The sequence below is a fragment of the Ursus arctos genome, unplaced genomic scaffold (assembly GCF_023065955.2).
Source record: "Ursus arctos isolate Adak ecotype North America unplaced genomic scaffold, UrsArc2.0 scaffold_6, whole genome shotgun sequence".
NCBI lineage: Eukaryota > Metazoa > Chordata > Mammalia > Carnivora > Ursidae > Ursus > Ursus arctos.
Genome location: NW_026623078.1, coordinates 10,603,403 through 10,627,818, shown reverse-complemented (window position 1 = coordinate 10,627,818; position 24,416 = coordinate 10,603,403). Strand labels below are relative to the sequence as shown.

At 35.8% G+C, this 24,416-nt stretch overlaps 1 protein-coding gene across 2 annotated transcripts in view; it reads right to left on the bottom strand.

Annotated features, from left to right (window-relative positions):
• SNTG1 (syntrophin gamma 1) overlaps positions 1–22,236 on the bottom strand; it is a 299,012-nt gene extending 276,776 nt beyond the window's left edge. For both annotated transcript variants that reach the window (XM_026516491.2, XM_026516492.2), the window contains exons 1-2: positions 22,210–22,236; positions 14,961–15,095 (exon numbers count right to left, since the gene is read on the bottom strand). In XM_026516491.2, the coding sequence (XP_026372276.1) occupies positions 14,961–15,095; positions 22,210–22,236 (162 nt within the window). The remainder of the gene's footprint in view (positions 1–14,960; positions 15,096–22,209) is intronic.
• Positions 22,237–24,416: the final 2,180 nt, after the last annotated feature.

The window sequence follows — 24,416 nt, the reverse complement described above, 5'->3', positions numbered from 1 at the left end:
GTCCCATGACTCACAATCCTTGTTTACTACATGCTTTTTCATAGCTTATTAATTTTGCACAAATTTTGCCTTTGAGTAGAAGTTCTGCTCTCCATTTATATCTTGAAACATTCTGCCTAATATTTAAGATATGTTTCCTTAATTACATTCTTTGTTAATGAAAATATTATTTTTTAAGTCCTTACTATGTGCAAGGGACTGTATTGCCTGTGTTACATGCATTAACTTATTTAATCCTCATAATTACTCAATGAAGTAAATACTATTATCCTCATTTATATGATTTACATGTAAGGAAATGAGGCAAATCTTGTTTTCCTCACTTATATATAAGGAAACTGAAATACTAAACCAATAACTGGAAAAATCTTGCTTAGAACTAACCTCTTTCCAACATCCATGCTTTGTTTATATGGGTGTTTGTTATTCTTACATACTTATATTTCAGTAATTATGCATGACATCAATATAATATATTCTAGTGTCATTTGGATGTTTCTTACAGACTCGATGGCAATAAAGCTGCAAAAGTAATGCGATAAATAAATTATATTTTGGTCTTAAAAATGAAATATTAAAGACTTGCCAATAGATTTGTTTTACGTGTAAGAAAAAAAACATGTTAAAATTGCTTTAAGGGTAAAATAAAACTTAACAGTACACAATAGATAAATGCCCTTAAAAATCTGCATTTAACAGAGCATGTTAACATCATGTTCTTAATATGCATTGTATCATTAATAATGATGTCATGAGAAAAATTAACTCTGTTTATAAAATATACATCTACCAGGGCTATTATTTTTCTTGTGGTAAATGCTATCATTCATTTTTTTTTTCATTTGGAACATTCTTCAACTAACACCAAAATCTCCCACTGCACCTACTCTGTCATGATCAAAGGGGCTGCTAGTAATCACAAACTTCACTGCTGTTATTACCCACATCATTGTAGTTGTCCCTGATCAGTTAGAGCTGTTTACATCATCATAGGTCTAGAGACAATGTTTTTACTTGAAACACAATCCTCTCTTCCACAGCTGCCATATCTCTTGCAGCTTACGCCCTGGGAGATTTACGAACATCAGTGTCAAAAAACGAAAACTTCACAAGAGAAAGTTTTCCAGCACTGTCATATTAATTTATCAAGTTCTATAACAATAAAAGAAAAAGATGGTCTAGTTTGGAAGGTCAAGACTTTGTATGTCCTTCTACTACAAAATCATGGCTATATAAAGCATAATTGTTTACCTATTTTTTAATTTTGAGAAATATTCAAACCCCCCTTTCTAATCTTACTTGGAATGGCTGTCTCCCCAGAAAAGAACAGGTTGAAAAGGAGAAACAGAAATAAATACCCTCCATTATTTTATTCATACACATAAATTTTAAAAGGGTCAGAATTACACCAATAGCTTCTGTGTTAAATTTACTTACCAGTGACCCCTTTTACCTGTAAAACTGACTTGGGAAAATCGTGTATATACTTAGATCAAATTTTATAGCATGTTCTAGTAGGTAATTGTTGTCATTCCAGACCACTTCTTAAAAGTTTGAAAATTAGGGGTCCCCAAGTGGCATAGTCAGTTAAGCTTCTGACTTTTGGTTTCAGCTCAGGTCCTGATCTCAGGGTCGAGAGATCCAGCCCCAGACTGGGCTCTGTGCTCGGCACAGAGTCTGCTTGGGATTCTCTCTCCCTCTCCTTCTGCCCCACCCCTCTAAAATAAATAAATCTTTAAAAAAATAAATAAAAAATAAAAATTTAAAAAATATAATTTGTAGGTTGTGTGTTTATGTGTGCACAGATTCTGATCTCTGCATTGAATGGCTCTTTGATGTGGGGGAAAAAATGATCTGAGGCTACACACACCATCTGTCCTTGGTGACCTAATAAGAATCTACCACCAGTGAGCACACTATCTAATCTAGCTGCAATCTTTCCTCTGATCAACTTTTTCACAGGTAATGAAGCTCACCCAGACTGCTCTGCATCCTGTCACACCCCCTGTGGGAGTCAGCACTAACTCCAAGGCTAAAGGTAGCTGTTAACTTCTCTGAATGCTACCTTCAGGAAATTATGGTTTCGCCAGTGGGATTACTAATTCCATGTTTCTCCCACAAGCACAGCTAAAAGAAGTTGTTTTGTTTTGTTGATCTAAATTCTAATGATGCCCATTAGAACTCTGCTAAGGTACTGATTATAGTAGCGCCTCCCCCGCCCCGCCTGAATCCCTGCCTTACCCAAGGTTTTGCTTTCTGCAGTTTCAGTTATCCAGGGTCAGCTGCGGTCAGAAAGCAAATGATCTTCCTTCTGATGTGTCATCAGAAGGTCAATAGCAGCCTACCACTACATCACATGCCTACATCCTTCACCTCACTTCATCTCATCACATAGGCATTTGATTATCCCACATCATCGCAAAAAGAAGGGTGAGTGCTGTATAATAAGATATTTTGAAAGAGAGAGAGAGAGAGAGGCCACATCTGCATAATTTTTATTACAGGATGTTGTTATAATTATTCTACTTTATTATCAGTTGTTAATCTCTGACTGTGCCCAATTTATAAATTAAACTCTACCATAAGTATGCATGTATAGGAAAAAACACAATTTATATAAGGTTTGGTACTATCTATGGTTTCAGGCATCCACTGGGGCTCTTAGACTGTATCCTTCATGGATCTGGGATGGGGGGCTACTCGATATTGATGCTATATCACTATCTGGTAGTTCTATCATGTCTGGGATTTAATGTCCAAGACTTTCTACCTTCTGATGGCTACACATTTGAAACTGGCATCTTCTCATGAAATATGTAGCTATCTCATGTTGATTTCAGCCTCAATGGCTTTCTGAAAATTTTTCTTCAATATTTAAAACTCTCATAGGCTAAATTTGCTTTTCCTTCAGGACAACACTGGAGGGCATAATATCACTAGGTCAACCACAGCCAGCTCTGACTTGAGTGGTAGATCATTCACAGGGTGACAGGGACTGAATGATTTCTGAGCACAAAGGAAGATGATCACTTTCTTTTATGCTAACTGAAGCTTCAACATATCTACCTGACAAGCACTATGTATCATTCTGATCAGCAGTCACTGTCCTATCTGCATCTAAAGATCTTGAGTAATTGCTGTTGGCATTTTTCTACTGTTTCCAAATTATCACAGATGGAATAGGCCTTAACTGATAAGAACTCAATGCTAAAACTTCAATCATATAATGTGTGAACAAATCATAGAATGTTCCAGAAAAGTAGCTAATACAAAGCCCTGGGACAAAAATCTAGCCTGTTTGCTGGTAGAAGTCACAGTAACTGAGATATCTGCGCTTTACTTCTTTGTCACTGATAATTGAAAACATTTCCAAACTTTCCAAATGATCAACATTTTGCTGAATGTCATGCATATAACCAGAATAAAAGTGTCATTTGCCAAGGTGCCTTTCCTTTGCCCCGGTCTGTGGCTCAGTTCTGTTGTAAAAGTTGGATGAGTACCTCAGCCCAGATCCCCCACCCTCCCAAACTCATCTTAAGTGAAGAGTCAAGCTACCATTGTGGAGAGAGCACAAAGACTGTACGTTGTGAAGGTCACATTCAAAGAGGGTCTGGTTTTCAACACAGAGGTGTCTAAGGGCCTTTGGCAGTGGGAGGTTTTAAAAACCAGACAGAGTTTTCCCAAAGAACAATTGGTTAAGTCTGAGAGCATAGGGCACTACATTCTTTTTCGTAGGTTGGTTTCCCCTAGATGTAGATATAGAAGGTAGAATTTCATTTGGGATGGGTCCCAGGAAATGCTCTCAGATGAAGGGAAGGGTGTTGGAGAGCAGAAGAAAATGAGGCCAATGCAAGGAGTGTTTTTGAGCAGGTTACTGCTTTGTGTAGCTGGTCTTGTCCTACTGGGATTTGGAATGTCCCTCAAAGTACCCACCCAAAATTGAAGAAGTTGGTGCTCACCCTCCAGCTCTTGCTGGTCATTGGTTGAGGGCTGCCTCTGGGGAGGCAATTCCCAGCATTTTCCTTGCCTGGTGCACACGCTACTGCACTGCCACAGACAGAAAAAGCCCTGAGCCCACGAGTGGCCAGTGGCTGGGAAGGAACTACCATTGTGTAGGAAGCAGTGCACCACAGGGGTAGAGGCAGGTCCCAGTAGCACTGGCACAGTCTCCTCCACCTTCTGGGAGGATCCACCAAAGGGTGAGATGAACATATAGACCTGAAATATTGCTGTGTCCTTGAAGATAGGGCCTAGTGACCCCTGATTTTGAGATTTCTGAAAGACAGTGGCTGAGCACACTCTAGACCCTGCTGGTGCCTACGAAGGTGCACGTAGGTAATACATGTTTAGTAGTTGCAGCTGATTTCAGAAGGAAAGGACTGGGACCTCATAAGTTCCAGTGATTTTGTGAGAGGGAAAATGAGTTATCTAAGCAGCAGTAGATACAAGATGTTTTTCCTGGCCAAATTCATTTGGCCTAGTAGTGAGTTATGTATTGGAAAGGAGATGGGGTCTGTTTTTAACAGTGTGCCAAGGAGGGATGGGCTTCCCTCCTAGGATTCTCCCATTAGAAAATTTTTTTTTTCTTCTTTAGCCTACTGATGTCATGGAGTGCATTGATTGATTTTTGAATGATGAACCAGACGTGCATACCTGGGATAAATCCCATTTGGTCTTGGTGTACAATTCTTTTTAGACATGGCTGGATTTGATCTCTGAATATTTTGCTGAGAATTTTACATCTGTATTCATTAAAGATAGTCTATAGTTTCAGCATATTTTTCTCAGCCTATTTAATTTTAATCTGTATGTGTCTTTTAAGATGGATTTATTGTAGACAGCATGTAATTGGGTCTGGATTTTTGATCCACTCTGACAATCTCTGTCTTTTAACTGATATATTAAACCATTGATTTTATGGTGATTATTGATATAGTTGGAGTAATGGCTACCATATTTGTTGTTGTTTCAATTTGTTGCCCTGTTTTTTATCCTATTTTTGTCTTCCACTCTTTTTCTGCCCTTTGTTGTTTAAATTGAGTGTTTTGTATGATTCTGTTTTCTCTCTTTTCTTAACATATCAGTTATACTTCCTTTTTTTACCTTTTTTAGTAGTTGGCCAAAAGTTTGCAATATATACTTGCACATAATCCAAATCCATATTCAAATAACACTACACTGCTTCACAGGTAGTATGAGTACCTTATAATAACCAAATAATGTTAATCCTGCTCTCCCTTACCTTGTCTAATTTCTGTCAGTCATTTCACTTATAATAGGCATGCATAAGCATATATATAGTATTCATAAACATACATAATCAAAAACAGAAGGGGAGGGAGACAAACCATGAGAGACTACCGACTCCAGGAAACAAACTGAGGATTTTAGAGGGGAGGGGTTTGGAGGGATGGGTTAGCCTGGTGATGGGTAGTAAGGAGGGCACGTATTACATGGAGCACTGGGTGTTATACGCAAACAATGAATCATGGAACACTACATTAAAAACTAATGATGTACTGTATGGTGACTAACATAACATAATAAAAAAAACCACATTTTTGCTCTTATTATTTTGAACAAATTGTTATCTGTTATGTCAATTAAGAATAAAAAAAAGTTTTGTTTTTCTTTCACTTATTTATTCTTTGTTGCTCTTCCTTTCTTTACGAAGATCCATGTTTTTGACCTACATGATTTTCTTCCCCCCTAAAGAGCTTCTTTCATCATTTCTTGAAAGGCAGATTTACTGCCAACAAATCCCTTCAGTATTTGTTCGAGAAATTCTTTGTTTCTTCCACTTCTGGAAAATAATTTTGCAGGGTACAGAATTCTAGGTTGGAGACTTTTTCCTCTCAACACTTCAAATATTTCACTCCACTCTCTTCCTGCTTGCCTGGTTTCCATGGGGGAAGACAGTTGTAAATCCAAACTCCACTCTATAGGCAAGGTGTGTTTTTTCTTCTGGCTTTTTGGGTATTTTTTTCTTTATCTTTGCTTTTCTGTAATTTACACACTTAGGTGTAGGTTTTTAGCATTTATTCTGCTGCTGTTCTCCAAGATTTCTGCATCTGTAGTTTGGTGTCAGACATAAATATGGGGAAATTTTCAGTCATCATTGCTTCAAATATTTCTTCCTTTTTCTCTTTCTTCTGTTTCTGATATTCCCATTGTACATGTGTTACACCTTTTGTAGCTGTTCCACAATCCTTGGATATTGTGTTCTGTTATTTTCAGTCTTTGTCCTCTTAACTTTTCAGTTTTTGAAGCTTCCATTGATTCTCAGAGATTCTTTCCTCTGCCATGTCCAGTCAACTAATGAGCCCATAAAAGGCATTCACCATTTCTGTTACCATGTTTTTATATCTAGAATTTTTTTGGTCCTTTCTTAGGATTTCCAGCTCTCTGCTTATATTACTCGTGTCTTTCTTTTGCTGTCTATTTTATTCTGTAGAGCCATTAGTATGTTAACAACAGTCATTTTAAATTTCTGATCTGATAATTCCAGCATTTCTGACATGTCTGGTTCTGATGTTTGTTCTGTCTTTCCAAAATTTGTGTGTGTGTTTTGTAATCTTCTTGGTATTCCTTGTAATATTCTCATGATGTAGCTTCTCATGATGTACTAGGTAAAAGGAACTACTGCCAATAGGCCTTTAATAATGTGGTGGTGCAGTGTCAGGGGATGAGAAGCATTCTATAGTCCTATGATTAGGTCTCAGTCTTTTGATAAGCCTGTGTTTATGGACTGTGAACCTCACAAGTGCTTCTCAGTTTATTCCTACCCCCTTGAGTTTGAGAGGATGGCTAGAGTGTACTGGAGTTGGTGCTGGAGTTGGGTATTTCCCTTCCTCAGGTCAGTTAGGGTCTGAAAATACCCAAGTAGTTTAAGCTCTGATTAACTAGCTACCTCTGAGGGCAGGCATTGGTAAGAAGAACAGAGTGCTCTGGCTTATTTCCAAAATGGTTCCATTTTCTCTCAGGTGTTCCCTGAGAGGACTTTTTCCAATTTTTACTATGAAAACTGGTCAAACTCCTACAGGTAAATTTCACACCATTGTGGGGCCCCTATGACTGGGTACTCGTGGAGTTTCTAATTCTCATATTGCCCACACTGAGTGGCTAGCAATTCTTCAATTACAGTTCTGATCCTCCTACCAGAAGACTGGTTCCCACTGTCTGCTATTGCGCCTTTGCTCTGGTTAGCAGCAGCTCTCTGTATTCAACTTTCTGTCTCTCCAATCCTAAGGGCAGAGGTTTGCCCTGTTTTCTCCTTATGAATTCAAGAGTTGGTGATTTTTCAGTCTGTTCAACTTTATATTTTTGAGGAAGGAGTGATGACTTACTTCCAAGTTCCCTAAAAGCAGAACCAGAAACCAGAAGTCCCCTTGCATTTTTGACTCTCAGACTTGTCCACACCGAGCCTCCAGCAATTCAATTACAGTTCTGGCTTTCCTACTCTAGCACTGGTGGCCACAGTGGTTTCTGTGGGTGGGCTCTGATGTGGTAAGCTGTGACTCCCTGTATTTCCCTGTCTTGTCTAACCAGTCTCAGGGGTGGCAGTTTGCTCTGTGCCCCCCCCCCCCCCATTATGGATCCAAGGATAGCTGATGGCTTTCCAGTCTGTTTAGATTTTACTTGTTATGACCAAGTGGTGACTTTCAAGCTCCTATATGTAGAACCAGAAACTGAAAATCCCTTATTTATTTCTTTATTGGAGGAATAAATGAATAGAAATCCACTTTAAGAATGTGTCAGAATTCATTCATCAGTTCACAACTTGTTTTAGTTCACAACTTGCATATTCTTGTACAAGTCTTTTTGTGAACACTTATTTTCATTACTCTTGGGTACATCCCAAGGAGAAGGATTTTTTTAGTTTAGGGTAGGTTTATGTTTAACTTTATAAGAAACTGCCAAATAGTTTTCCAAAGCGGTTGCTCAATTGGTACTCTAATGCATGAGATTTCTAAATGAACCACATCTTTGCCAAGTCTCTTTTTAAGCCATTATAATGGGTATGAAGTTGTATATTATGGAATTTTAATCTGATCTGCAATTCCTGGATGACTGATAAATTAGAACATCTTTTTATGCTCTCCTTAGTCAGTTGCATATCTTATTTTGTGGTCTTTTGCTCAGTTGTTTTTTGTTTTCTTTAATTGGGTTGTTTGTACCTTTTTAAAAATTTGTGATAGTTCTTTATATATACTAGACACAAGCTCTGTGTCAAATGGGAATATTTTCTCCTAATCTGGGGTTTGCCATTTCATTTTCTTATAAGGGATTTTTAAAATTTCAATTGTTTAAAAATGTTGATGAAGTTCACATTACCATTCTTTTTTATTTTATTAGTACTGTTTCATCCTAAAAAAATCTTTGTCTACCCTTAAACACAAAACAATTTCCTATTTTTTTTCCTGGAAACTTATTTCTTTTAGTTTTACATTTTATAGTAAGATCAATATCAAAATATTTGTAATTCATATGAAGTAGGAGTCAGGTGTAATCTTACCTTTCCATATATTTATTGAGCTGTTCTAGCATTACTTATTGAAAAGATTTTTATTCCCCTTTGAACTGGTTTGACAACTGACCATTAAAGAAGATGGGGGAATAGGAAGCACCAAGAATCCTTCTTTCCACCCAGATAATTACACTGGTAGGATCTGTCTGGTGTAATTATTTTTGAATTCTGGAGTCCATTGTAAAGATTGCAACTCTCAGGAGAAGTTTTGGATGGTAAATCATGGCTAATTTAGGTCAATTTCTGCTCTCAGAACCATGGTGACTACCCATCCCCCACCAGGCCAGAGACAGACAGCTGTTTACCTGTTCCTGGAGCATCTTACACTTGGCTTACTGGAAACAGGGTGGGCAATGGGGACTCTCTACTCTAAATATTGGGGATTCTAGTTCTGATGATCACTGATATCTACTTTTGATTGCAGAGGTGTAGAGACAGCAAGTTGCCATTGTTGCAACTCCCATGGGCTGAAGCAACTTCCAGGGGATTTAAAGAGCCAGAGCCTTTCTTTTTCTTCATTTATCCTTATTTCCTCTTCTGGGAGCCAAACACTTAAGAATTAAGATACTCAAAGAAACTGTACATATATGGGAAAATTTACAAAGTCACAATGCATGCCCAGGGAAAGACATAGGCTCAGGCAAACTCTGAGAAGACCTCAAGTTGATACTTTAGGCTAATCCCTGGCATAGGGATGACCTGTAAAAATTAAAGACTAAAAAACAAATAAAAGCTGCAAACCCGGGGGAAAGGGAAGAATTTGATTTCCAGAGCGACCACACTGCAAGAGTCAAATGTCCAATTTTCAACAAAAAATCACAAGTCATACAAACAGGACAGTATAGCCCATTGAAAGGCTAGCATTCTCAAGTGTATGTGGTACACTTTCTAGGATACGTCATATGTTAGGCCACAAATTAAGTCTTAGATTTTAGAAGGCAGATATACAAAGTATCAACAGGATGAAGTTAGAAATCATTAACAGAAGGCGAAGTGAAAATTCACAAATTTCTGGACATTAAGATACTTTTAAGCACCCAAGGGGAAAAGGAGAAATCACAAGGGAAAATAGAACATGAATGGAAATGAAAGTATAACATATCAAAATGTCGAGATGCAGTGAAAACAATGAGAAGAAGGGAACCTTTAGCTATAAAGTTTATATAAAAAGAGATCGTAAAGCAACAACCTAACTTAACCACTTAAGAAAATAGACAAAGAAAAAACAAACTAAACATAAAGCTAGAAGAAGAAAGGAAATAATAATGATTAGAACTGAGATACATAAAACAAAGAATAGAAAAGCAATAGAGAAAATCAATGAAATAAGTTTGTTCTTTTGACAAAATCATAACTGTTTACCTAAATTGGCTAAGAAAAAAAGAATATTAAAGACTAAAGAAATGACTAAAATCAGGGGAAAAAAAGGTGAGGACATTACTATCAACTTGATAGAAATTTTGAAAAATCCAAAGAGAGAATGAAGAATTAACTGGATAGCTTTGATGAAATGGGCAAATTCCTAAAAGCACAAAACCTACTCACACTGAATCATGAAGAAATAGAAAATCTGAATAGATATAACACTAATAAAGAGATTAAATCAGTAATCAAAAACCTTCCAACAAAGAAAAGTCTTGGACCTGCTAATATCACTAGTCAATTCTTCCAAACATTTAAATAAGAAATAATACCAATTCTTCTCAAACTCTTACAAAAAAATTGAAGAGGAGGGAAAACAGCTTAACTCATCCATTGAGGGTAATATTACCTTGATACCAAAACCAGAAAAAGATTCAAAGAAAAGAAACTATAGGCCCTTATGAACTCTGATGCAAAAATCCTCAACAAAATACTAGCAAACGGAACTCAGCAGCAATATTAAAAAAATATTATATATCTGACCATGTGAGATTTATTTCTGGAATACAAGGATGATCCAATACATGAAATTCAATCATTGTAATATACCATTTTAACAGAATGAAGGAAACACACACACGTGTGCGCACACACACACACATAATCATATCACTTGATGCAGAAAAAGCATTTGGCAAATTCAACACCCTTTAACACTCAAAAATCTTAGAAGAAAACTACCTCAAAATAGTAAAGGCCATATATGAAAAACCTACAGGTAAGACTGGAAAAACCTACAGTAAGGTGGACTTAAAGCTTTTTCTCTAAGCTTGAAAGCAAGGATGTCTATTCTCACCACCTCTGTTAAACATAGTAATAGAAGTCTTAGAGAAATTAGGCAAGAAAAAGACATAAAAGATATCCAAATTGGAAGGAAAAAAGTAAAATTATATCTGTAAAATTATCAGATGACATGATCTTATACACAGAAAACCTAAAGATTACACAGATATACACACACACACAGAGCCATTAGAACTAAAAAAAAAAAGTTCAGCAAAGTAGCAAAGCACCAAGTGAATACACAAAAATCAGCTGAACAAACAAAAGAAAATTAAGAAAACAACTCCATTTATAATAGCATATAAATAATAAAAAATAATAATAAAATAATATAATATATAATAATAAAATAATAGTAATAAAATAAAAAAACTTATAGTATAAAAAACTTAGGGAGATTAACTGACAAGAAGATGAAATACATACACTAAAAACCATAATACATTACTGAAAGAAATTAAATAAGTGAAAAAGACATCCTGTGTACATGGATTAGAAAGCTCAATACTGTTGAAATGGTAATATTACCCAAAGCTAGCTACTAATTCAGTGCTATAATGTCATTTTTTATGAAAATAGAAAAATCCATCCTAAAATTTATGTGGAATCTCAAGGAACTCTATGTAGCCAAAACATTCTTGAGAAAGAACAAAGCTGGAAGGTACAAGCTTCCTGATTTCAACATTTACCACAAAGCTAAAGTAATCAAAACAATATGGTACCAACATAAAAACAGACAGACCAATGCTATAGATAGAGAGCTCGGAAATAAACCCTTGGGTACGTGGTGAAATGATCTGACAAGGGTACCAAGATGCAATGCTATCAGGAAAACTGGATACCCACCTACAAAAGAATGAAGCTGGACCTAACTCCATATGCAAGAAATAATTCGAAATGAATCAATACATATGATGTACATGTAAGAACTGAAACTAGGGACTCTCAGAAGAAAATACAGGGGAAAATCTTCATGACATTGGATCTGGCAATGATTTCTTAGATATAACACCAAAAGTACAGTCAACAAAAGAAAAATAGACAAACTGAACTTCATCAAAATTAACATCTTTGTGCATCAAAGGAAACAAGAGAATAAAAAGGCAACCTATAGGTTGGGAGAAAATTATTTGCAAATCACATATCTGATAAGAGATTAAACAAAAAAACTGCCACAGAATTACCATTTCATCCAGCAATTCTACTTCTGGGAGCATACACAAAAGAATGAAAAATAGTGACTCACATATCTGTGCTCCCATGTTCATATTAGCATTATTCTAAAGGGCCAAAAAGTGAAAACAACCCAACTGTACACCGTTGGTTGAATGGATTAACAAGATAAACAAAATATGATATATACATGTGGAGAGAATATTATTCAGTCTTATAAAGGAAGGAAATTCTGATACATGTTATAGCAACTTTGACAAATTACACTAAATGAAATAAACCAGACACAAAAGGATGAATGTTGTGTGATTCCACTTACAAGTCAATACATAGAGGCAGAAAGTAGAATAAAGGTTATCAAGGGCTGAGGGGAGGTGACATGGGGGAGTATTATTTAATGGGTACAGAGTTTTAGTATGGGATAATGATAATTTTGGACGTGGATAGCAGTGATAAGTTCACAGCAATGTGAATATGCGCAATGTCACTGAACTGTACACTTAAATATGGTTAAAATGGTAAATTTTATGTTATGTATAGTTTACCACAATAAAAAAAGCAATTGGCCATATAAGCGTGGGTCTGTGTCTGGTCTTTTTATAATGTTCCATTTGATTCATGTGCCTGTACTTGTGACAATATCACATTGCATTCATTTTGGCAATCTTATAGTGAGTTCTGATACTAGGAAGAATAAACACTCCAACTTTGTTCTAGTTATTAAAGATTGTTTGTGCTGTATTTTCATGTAAATCTTAGAATCAACTTGTCATGGTCTACAAAAACTTTTTGGGGATTTTAACTGATATTGGGTTTTTAGGAAGATTTGAAAACTTAACAATATTTAGTCTTTAATTAATGACCTAGCTACATTTCTCCATTTATTTGTTTATTTTCATTTCACTTATCACAGTTCTATAGTTTTCAAGGTAAAACCTTTGTACATATTTTGTTAAATTTATTCCTGAGTGCATTATTCAGTTGATGTATTGTGGATTCCATTTTTATTTTGTTTGTTGCAAATTATGGAAATACAATTAACTTTGGACACTGTCCTTATTTCCAGCAACCTTGCTGAATTTGTATGTTATTCTGTTTTTTGTACATTTCTTAGGGGTTTCTATGTACACCATCATGACATCTAAAATAGAGCTGTTTACGTCTTCTTTTCCAGTTGTTCTGCCATTTATACCCATTTCCTGACTTGTTGTACAACAAAAACAATATTGAGTAAAAATGAAGCAAGTGATGATCCTTGACTTTCTTACAACCTCAGACAGTATCTTCAATATAAACTATAATGTTAGAGAGAAGTGTTCATTAGAGGCTTATTGAATTAAGGGAGTTCCTTCCATCTTATGCAGACTTTTCTGAAAGTGTTTCTTATAAATGTCAAATTTTGTCATTTTTTTTTTGCATTTGTTGACATTATCATAGGATATTTCTCCTTAATTCTGTCAAGTTCTTCCCAGTTTTCAAAAGAGAGATTAGGGTTTTGTGTATTAACTATTTTGACTACATAGTTTAAAATCAGTAACATTATTTCAGTATTGAGAGACTGAATTTTACAAATTGTAACACTTTACTGATCTAGAATTTGTGTAATATACTCATTCCAGAGAGTTATATGAATCATATTGTTTCACTGAAAAGAGAGAGAAAGAGAGGTGGGGGAAAGAAGAAGGAGGAGAAGGAAGAAGAGGAAAGGAGGGAAGGGAAAAAGAAAAGAAGTGAGAAAGAAAGAAAGAAAGAAAGAAAGAAAGAAAGAAAGAAAGGAAAGAAAGAAAGAAAGAAAGAAAGAAAGAAAGAAAGAAAGAAAGAAAGAAAGAAAGAAAAGAAAGAAAGAAAGAAAGAAAGAAAGAGAAAGAGGAAGGAAGAAGGAGGGAAAAAGGGTGGGAGGGAATAAGTCAACCATTGACTGCTATTCCTTTATTAACAAAAAGGAAGAATGGGCACTGGATAGGAACAATTTAATCAGCTTTGACAGCCAGACCCATGACTCGGGATGATTTAAATGGTCTGTGACAAAAGAATAGTTAACAGTCTGCAAAATGTCCATTATCTTTAGTTAGCAAGGGCCTACTGATTTAGGACCTGGTGTGACTCCCATAGGATGTTGGTGAGAAGTGAGGTGGAAACTCAAGTTCAGCATTATTCACCACCAACAAAATACTCCAAGGTAAGTCTGTTAATAAGCTACAAATTAAATCTTTGTGCTAAATAGCTATAGATGTCTGGGGAATCCAGGAAGTGGACTGTTTGCTATTTGCTGTAATTTTCTTCTGAGATCACATTGGAAACACTGTTAATGTCTTTAATGTTATTATATAATAAACAAGAAATTCTAAAAGTTGTCCTCTTTAATGCTAAAATTGTTTTGTCAAATATAATCTAATTTCACCTAAAGATGTCTTCCACAGCTGTACTTCAGGGCTCATAAGCAGACCAATGAGTTTTGAGTGATAATTCATGGCTCTTTCTGAGGCTGGATTAGCAGCAGGGAAATATGCCAACCAGTTAGGGCATTAGACAGAACATGCTATGACATTTGGGCATAATTCTATCAGGGAATCATTCATGCACAATCCCCTGGGGAAAAGCAATGACATTGAGTCCAGTGACTGCCACTTAAAGCCTCATGCTTCTCAAATGCAAAGCACTGGGCTCCACCTTTGTACCACCTCCAAAAGTCAAATGTGATGGAAGGTAAGACTGGGGCTGGAAAAACTGCCCTGCACTGTTCTCAGATAGTCCTCTGTATGAAAAGGTAGAATGCATTTTCTCAAGATCAGATAATACAAGTGTCACTGCAGCCACTTAACAACTGGGAGTCAATGAGATGCCCTAATGTGTGGGGTTGGGCCCTAATGGGTGGCTATGGACCTGGGTTTGGTAGTTATACAAGGACACTGCTTCCTTAATAGTGTCAACAAAAATTACATGCAAGAGGATTGACTATGCTCTAAAAGTAAAAGAAAAATATATTATGAATTCACTGTGAATGAACATTTTTATTAACAACAAAAAAAAATTCAGCAGAAGGAAAGCTACTTACACCAGAATAGAAAGGCTCACCAGACACACATATCACATCCTGTTCCTGGATCATCAAAATATCTTTGGCTAGGTGCAGCCGGACTTTGAAAGGCTCCTGATTACCATCCTGCAGCAAACAAATCCCTGTCTTTGTCTTCAGGCAAGAAAAGAACAAAACAGAGAAAAAAAGTACACTTAGGTTATAGAATATAATTTTGTGGCCTATTCACAGCAAAACATGATGAATAGCGTTTGAGAGCTAAGGAAAATCCACTGATGAATCTGGAATGTAATATTTAATATAGATGCAGAGACAAGGTTAACCATTTCATGTGAAGTAGTCCTCAGGTAACAGAGATTTGTCAGAAAATCTGAGTAAGATTAGGAGAGTAAAGAGTATAGTTTATACACTATATTTGAAAAATAATGAAAGTTTTGTTTAATACTTATAATCTAAATATAAGATTTTTGGTAACAGGTTTATTGAGATACAATTCACATTCTATCAATTCAACCCTTTAGGATGTATAAGACAATGTTTTTTCACCCCACTCCCCTCCCAAGCCCGAGGCAACCACTAATCGGCGTTCTGTCTCTATCATAGAATTTTGAATCTGAAACCATACCTACTTAGCATCTTTTCTATCCTCCACAATTTTGTCATTCCTAGTTGCCACACACACACACACACACACACACACACACACTGTACAGATGAGAAAATGGGGATAAAGGGGGGACGTGAACTGCTTGAATTAGTACAGTTAATAAAAAACAGAGTCCGGCATAGGACCCAAGATCTGTGATTCTCAAGCTATTGTTTTTGCTTCACATATTTTGGGGAATTATAAAAACAGCCTGTGAAGACTGCTGAATTCATACTACACAGCTTTACACCAGCATCTCAGTGATCATTGAAGAAACCCACCAATCCCATCACTTCTGAAGCATGTCAGTGTATAATATTCACCCAGATACATAGAAATATCCTCCCTAGCAAGTGCACTTAAGGTTCCCATTTGTCAGAAATACAAAAGGACATTTTTTTGAGACAAAAAATAATCGCTAGCTGCATTCTGCACCAAAAAGTCCATAGGAACAATGACCAGTTTGGCAATTACATTTTCATTTAATAATTATTAAGCCACTCTTAATTAGGATAAAAGGATTAGTACATAGAAATATATATTTATCCTTAGTATTTAATGAGCATAAAATTCCAGGCAATAATACCAGGTTTTCTCTTGGAATATAAATTTGCAAATGGATTGCTAGGAGTTTGTTTCTTTAAAAGAATGCTTCATAATGTAAATGGGAACATACTAAGATACTCATGCCTCTAAAGATAATTCTTTCTGTAAACTGCTTTATCCCATGTGCTAATACATACCATTATACTCTCTCTCACTATGGTCTTATATTAGTCTGTAATTATTTTGTAAAGGTTATCTTATCTTTGAGGGAAAAACAAGTTTTTTCCAGGAGCAAGGATGGTGTTCTTTCCTCCTTTATGAAACTGGCGCACAGCAGGCACTCACTAAATTGTGTCGATTAATCTATTCTAGAGCATAACTCAAGTGGATATATCTAGAGGACAAAAATATTTCAACAAAGGCAAATGATATTTTCCTTAATATAGATCATAATTTTCTACATCTTTCACAGAGAAAAGTCTTTCATGCTTACAGTGTGATCTTGGCTGGGAGCCAACATCAGGACTCTCTGAGGTGGCATGGGGAAGAGGAGTGTCTAAAATAATATCAAAGCCAAGTGAACACAATTGAGCACATTTGCTGATTTTTTAATGTACAGTACATTTGGGGCTATTTTCTCCCAGAAGTGTAAAGGAATAGCTGGCAATCACAAATAACGCTCTGTCTCAATGTGAGGATGAAAGAGGGGTTTTCCCTGAAAGCCCATAAATACATTATTGTTACACATCAAAGTGATATCAAAGATCATCCAGGAAAAGTCTGAGGGACAAAAACACAGTTATGAGACTTCTCTCCTACATCCAATGTGGTCAAAGGTCCATTCACTCAAATAACGTATCAAATGTCCCCTAATTATTAGATAGTCGTCTGCAAAACAGAATACAGACTTTGAGCTCACATTTGGATCCTCAAAAGGCGTAATTAAAGAAAACAAAGAATGAAGTAGCTTTTGTTAAAATGCGTACATACACACACACAAAATAATTGCTTCAAGAAAAAATAAAACAGTACTAATGAAGCTTACAACAAATTCAACTTAAATTCATTCATTAGGGGTTATAGATGTTACATACATCTTTTTATAAAAATTCAGCTGTGTACATGAAAATACATTTAAAATCCCATACATACATCAATTTTGCAAATAATGTGCAAATAATTCAGGCATGAATCAGACAATAGTCTCTGACCTCAGAGCATTCTTACTTACAAAATATACATACAGACATAAGATGCAATGTGATATATGATGTGGGAGCAACATGGAGAAAAGAGTTAAATATTCTTGAGGGAGGGAGGTGTTAAAGAAGGTTTTCTAGATAGAAAAATGTACGGCTTGTCTTAATAAACAGGAAATAATTAGAGGAGGCGAAAGTTATTTTATTCAAGAGGGATAAATGAGTAGAGATATGAAAGTATGAGAATGGATAGCTGACATGATGCAAGAAGAGAAGCACAAGAATGCATCCCAATGCAAAGTCTGCATGATGCAGCAGAGGCCACAGGAGGAGAGGTGCCAGGGGAAGAGGAGGAAGGTCAAGGTCCTTATGTGATGTTCCAGGAATTTAAAGGTATTGGAGATGCCCTAGAGAAATCTGAACAGTGATTTATGTTTTATAAATATATTTCTTCAAGCAGGAGATGGATAGGAATTGGGAAAGTAACAACATAGTTTTTGTTAACAGAAATATAAACCTTGAGCAGAAGATGTTGAGGGCTGGTAAACAACTACATTAGAATCATAGCTGGTACAGTAGATTAAAAAATGGGTAAAATCCATTTCAGGGCACTGCTGATTCACAGCAGTATTGCTGGACTGGTATCATCACTAGTGAAATGTAGTCATATATTTATCTGTTGTTTAATAACCACTTGCATAATGTTTACTGATCCTCCTAACAACCCAGGGCAACTGCTTTCATAGATAGGAAAAGACCAGAGAAGCAGAGATGAATGGAAGTCAGGACCTGAACCCAGACTGCTGGGCTCTAGATTCCGTGCCCTTAACCACTTGCTCTGGTTTCCCTCATGCACAGATTATGTGAGGGCTGCCTCCCCCAGTCCTCCTATAAACAATGATATGGCCATCAGTGTCTCTCACCAGGAGGCAGCACTTTTGGTCACCAAGAATCTCCTACAAGAGTGCAAAGAGTTGTGAGAAGGTCATCATCTTGAACCAACTGTTCTTCCTGCATCAAAGCAATGACCACTGTGGGGTAAAGTGAGTAAGACCACTCTGACCTGATGATTTTCCCATCAAAGACAAGCTACTAAGGATGCATAGGACACTGTCTGATATGGGGAGAGGCTTAATCTACATAGCCTCATCCCGCTTAGATTGCTTAGGTTAAGAATGGGAACCAGGACTGTGAGAGCTGTCACTAGTACAGCACAACCTAAAAGAGTCTGGCTGCAGCCTTTATATCTGTGCACCCAGATTACTGAAAAATAAAAAATCACCTAAATAAGTATTGGCTGTACATTTTACTATAAACTTAAGTCCACACCCATCTGTTTCTTTATTAACATGACAAACATTTGTCTTCAAACGTTGTGGACTGTGTGCACATTGCACATGAGTAAAGAAATGTATGTGCTCTATGTAGACATGTACAATATATTATGGAAATTATAAAACATATGTAAAACTTGAAATTTTAAAGGGATGATTCATAAAAAATAATATAGATTCAAATGTCCTCCCTTCCAGGATTACTTCCAGTCACGGCCTTCTCTTTGGCTAAATTCTAGCCATTTGTCAAGTACTACTGCACGACTCACTTCACCCTGAGGCTTTCTAAGACCACTCCATCCAAACAAGTGCTTCCTTTTCAGAACTCAGGGTTTTCATTGAATAAATATATTCACCTAACAAACAGAATTGTATTTAGGCATCACATGTAGTGACTTCAATATTATCATAGTATTTAACCTCATCACATATGTTGTTATCACAAGAAGATCTTAATAAGTTAATACCATTTTTTTCATTAAGGACTATTAATTTGTAGGACCTAGTACCATGTTTAATTGATAGTAGGATTTCTTTCAATATGTGTTAATTGAATCATAGTCACAAATTCTTATTATATGAAGGAACTAAATTACATTATATATGTAAATGAATTATAAATTATTAAATATATCTTATAGAAAAATATGTATTTTCATGGTCAACACAGAGATGTGGATCATATTTTAAGGAAGATAGACATGAAAATGAAATACGAGGGATACCTACACTAAAGATAGCATAGTGGCTTCTTGAACACATTGTTATTTTATTTTTTAAAGATTATATTGATTGATTGATTGATTGATTTGAGAGAGCATGAGCAGGAGGAGGAGGGACAGAGGGAGAGGGGGAAGCAGACTCCCTGATGAGCAGGGAGCCTGACCCAGGGCTCAATCCCAGGGCCCTGGGATCATGACCTGAGCCGAAGGCAGATGCTTAACTGACTGAGCCACCCGGGTGCCCCTGACCCGTTATTATTTTGATGACACTGTTAAAAGTAGAAAACCAGTTAATAATGCCTGCCCATAACATGCACTTTTTCTTCTAAGTTGTGGATTTTGTGTTGTCCCAATTGTATTCTCTACCTTCATTTTTGCATTTTATCAGACGTCTAAATCCCAATTCCTTAAAAGTATTGTAACATTTTCTTTTTAAGAGAAGAAACTTCTTAATTAATAAACCTTTCTTTTACAAATGATTTGTATTAGAAAATTAAGATATTTTACATGGAACTGGACATACTTCCATTTCTTTTCAAAGAAGAGACCTCCTGGTATGATCCATGCAATGGATGTGGATATCAGATTTGCATTTTAATAGCTTATTAGCAGTCAAGAGAAAACAAGTTTTATTCAACATACCTTTGACTATTTTATAATTTCCAGCAACATAATTTAGAAAGAGGCTCAAACTTAGAGTCAGGAGTTCCAAGCTACACATTATGGTTTTGCCTTTAACTAATTAATTAAATGGCACTTAGCATTTCATAAAACCTCTCAATTTCCTCGCCTGCAAAGTGAGAGAGTTAAGCTAAACCATCTTTATGGTTTCTGTCCACTTACATGTTCTAAGACTGTAAATTTCAGGCAAACTCATTGACTTTGATCCACCTATAGGGAGGTCCGATCTTCTTCAGAGTATCTCATAGTTCTGTATTCCTGCCACCCCACCCAGCATGTGGAAGACACGTGGCTGCTGCTGCTGAGCAGTTCTGAGACAGCTTTACTCCACCCTGGGGACAGTCTAAAATGGTAGAAATTATCAAAGGGCTCATCTCAAGACAACAAGAACCTCTGTCTACAGAAGCAAGGGTAAGATGATCACAATGGTATTATCATTGTAAAATAAAGCTCTGAACCTTAAATAATACTTCATACATATTCCAAATCAATGAATCAAACAATTTTGTTTAAAAAAAAAAAAGTCTGAAAAATCAATCTTAGGTCAGCCTCTGAAGTCCAAGCTAAGCCATGTGTTAAAACAGAATTTGGCCACTATCCCATCTTTAAGGATCTCATGAATCTCATAAGTTTTTCATTTGTAACTCATTCATGAAAATGAGTGCTTTACTACCCAAAACATAAGATAACAAACACTGTGATAGAGACAGACTTACTACATCCAAAATTAAGAGTAAGATATTATGTATTTAACACAACAAATGACACAGAATTAAAAATTATGTTTCTAAACTTAAGTTTCTAAAGCATTAAATCATTTTTAAAAAGTATAAACTGATAGGTACTGAGTTAAAAGAATGAATAAATTATACACTTTGACATTATAGTACTTAGTGTAGCACGCAAGAGAAGTTTGTAAATAAATAACTATAATGTAATTTGAAAAGTGCTAGCATAGAGAAAATCCTTTGGAAAATAAAAAGTTTAGCTTAAGTATTAAAAATATAAAAGTGGGGCACCTGAGTGGCTCAGTCAGTTAAAGCAAATGACTCTTGGTTTTGGCTCAGGTCTTTTGGTTCCCGGGTGGTGAGATCAGCCGCACATCAGGCTCTGAGCTCAGCCAGGAGCTGGCTTGAGATTTTCTCCCCTTGCCCCTCCCCTCCACTCTTGGGTGCATGTGCACGCACCTGCACTCTCTCAAATGAAAAAATCTTCAAAAATTTATATAAACAATTTATTAATTTTCTGAAAGATCTTACTTATGTTTTAAACTTTGAAACAACTGTGGCAAACACTTTTTAAAAGTAGATATTTTTGCAAGAAGCTTAACACTTGACATCTCATTAAAAAAACAATCTTCACAAATGTTAATAACAAGTTTTTCGTTGGTCTGTTTTTAACTGTATCATAGATAATCTAGTTGTGGTTTTTCTTGGGTTTCTATATATACAATAAAAATATGTTAAACCTTTTAAGCAAATATGGACTATTTTAACCTATAAGTGTTTGCATTTTGCCTGAAGAATGAAAGAATGCTTTGAATGTTGCATGTTCAGTAGAACAGATAGTGATTTTTTCCTAAAATAGAATGGTAACATCCCCTGGGGCCCAACGCCATGCACTACTGACTACACACTTGAACGGCCTTTAATATCCTTGAAAGAGCAATGTATCACTTAACTCACACCAAAGTGTGAAGACAGCTCTACAGAGAATCTGAATTGATACACTTAAATAATATTGAAATACTTAAATAATATTGGAATCATAAAATCATAAGATTTTAGTGCTGAAAGGGACTTCAAATGTCTTCTAATTTATAACCATTTATGTGAAAAGAATTACTTCCAACACTTCTACTACCTGAAATCATGCAGTGAGTGCATAGTTTCTGGAGAAGGGCAATTTAATCAATCAAATATGCTCCAGTCTTCTCAAGGAAGAGTGAAAATCCAGAGCTTCCCTAGGCGCTCTTTGGCTTTTTAGTCTTACAGAAATAGATCACCCCCTGGAAATGAAATGGACCTGTCACCCATTCCTCGGCCAAAATCAGTGTTCCACTTATATAAAGGAGGGCTAAGAGTGTCCCGTTTATAACCTGTTTTCCTTATTCAAAAAGCAGAAAGCCGTGTAACATACCTCTTCACAGGCAGTCCTGAAATCCATGTGCTACGGCACCGCAAAGGATGTCGTCTGAAAAGACAGAGAAATGGTAAGCCATCAAGCACAGAATCGAGTGTAAGAGTAAAGAACGCTAACAAAGCGAAGAAAGCATAAGCAATTACGAAGCAGATCCTGTGGGCAAACTGTTTATGGCCACCTGTAAGGTACAAGAATTCCCGGAGTACAATGAAAAGAGCGGAACAAAGAGAAAAAATCTGAACACCCGCCCCCGTGCAGTGTAAATGTACTGCCATGGTTCAGCGTGACCGAGAGGGTACATTTCCATGCCCCTTTCCACTCCACTGAGCATTCAGACACGATCTAGGATAGGATCAACCTCTTCTCTCCAGTGTTCGCTCATTCCCAGCGTTCCTTTTGAAACCTGAGTTTGCAACTGGGAAAGAAACTTCAAAGGAGTAATTAAAAGTTGCCTTTCATGTGGTTATCTCTTGAGAAAAGGTTGACTAATCTTTCTCTTTTTAATTAAAAAGCTACATGCATGAATAATTCTCTCTGGAACTTAAAACTTTATTCACAAACAGTATGATGTAACGAAACAAGCTATTTATCAGCGTGAATAATATTACGAGAAAGTGATGTATGAAATATCTAATACAGATTCATTTTGTGATCATTGTAACACCTAAATGGCGAATATAGACTTAAATGCAGATAAAATGCATATGTTTTTTAATGCTTTTAGATAATTTTATTTTAGTGATATGATAAGCTTAATAAAACTAAGAGTGATCATAGAAAATTGACACCCTGACACTATGGAAAAAATGCAGAGCCAAAATATAATATAGTTTAGGTAAATGAGACTTCTAAGTGAAAAGTATGGTGAATTCCACAGTAAAAGGCTGGACTCCTCAAAATTAATCCTCCTCTCAGTCTTTGGAACAGTAAATTATTTTGTCCTTCTTTGTCATTTTCTGTTGTATTAAGTTGATAAACACTTGGAAAGGTTTTGGTGAAATAAAGCAGGAAGTTCACTTATGCTGTCACTGGGTGTGACTATTGCCCCTGAAAGAAAAGAGATTGACCGTTTTCAATAGTGAACTGAACATGCTGCATAATGCATTGAGTATTTCCCCTAAATAAGTCTTGTGGATTGTGGAGCTGGTTTTACTTTATTGGAATGCATAAGCAGGCTGACTATAGTAAAGCTAGGTAGCAACAAATCATTTACAAATAAAAGGCAATTTGATGATAAAAATTATAATTTGATGATATAAATTAAACTCTTTTTTCTTTATTTTTAAATTACTTTTTTGACGGTAATCTCTTTTTTTCCAATTTTTATCTCAATTCTAGTTAGTTAACATATAGTGTAATATTGATTTCAGGAGTAGAAGTTAGTGATTCAGCACTTACACACAATGCCCAGTGCTCACCAAAAGTGCCCCTTTAATCCCCGTCACCCATTCAGCCCATCTCCCACCCACCTCCCTCCATCAACCCTCAGTTTGTTCTCTATCTTAAAGAGTCTCATGGTTTGCCTCCCGCTCTATTTAAATTACTTAATTTTTTGATATCCATGAGAAATTTATTATTAGTTTTAACAATTATTTTTCAAAATTGCTCTAAAAGACTGTGTTGGAAAAAACTGTAAGTATCTGTTTATTTCCAACTTTGACATGAAGTTATTCCTTTATTATAAAAGTAGAATTTCAATATTTATTGATTATATAAAAACATGGTATCTCTAGAACCAATTTCCTGTTACTAAAAAGCAACTAGAGAAATGGACATGAGGATATTTAACCATCTGTCTAAATATAAGCTCATGTTTAGTTTCACATGCTGAATATTAGTTCATACATCTTAAGACATCATTAATAATATGACACATTGTGCTTGCATCTCTACCATTTTTAGCATTTTCCTTCTTTTTCCTGAATTCATTATCTTTCATCAAAATATGAGGTAGTAATATCAATGTGTATTCAGAAAAAAATTACTATGAGATTTAAAACAAGTTAATTACTGGGTAAGAATAAATTGCATACTATAATAAAAATATTTTCAGTGATTATAAATTTAAAAATTGGTGTAAAAGCAGTTCAATTCTTTTATTTAAAAATTCTGACACTTTTTGCATAAACTTTTTCGTTAGAACAGCTTTAGATTTTAGAGTTCCCATATAGCCCACATTCCTTTTTTTCCCTATTATTAACATC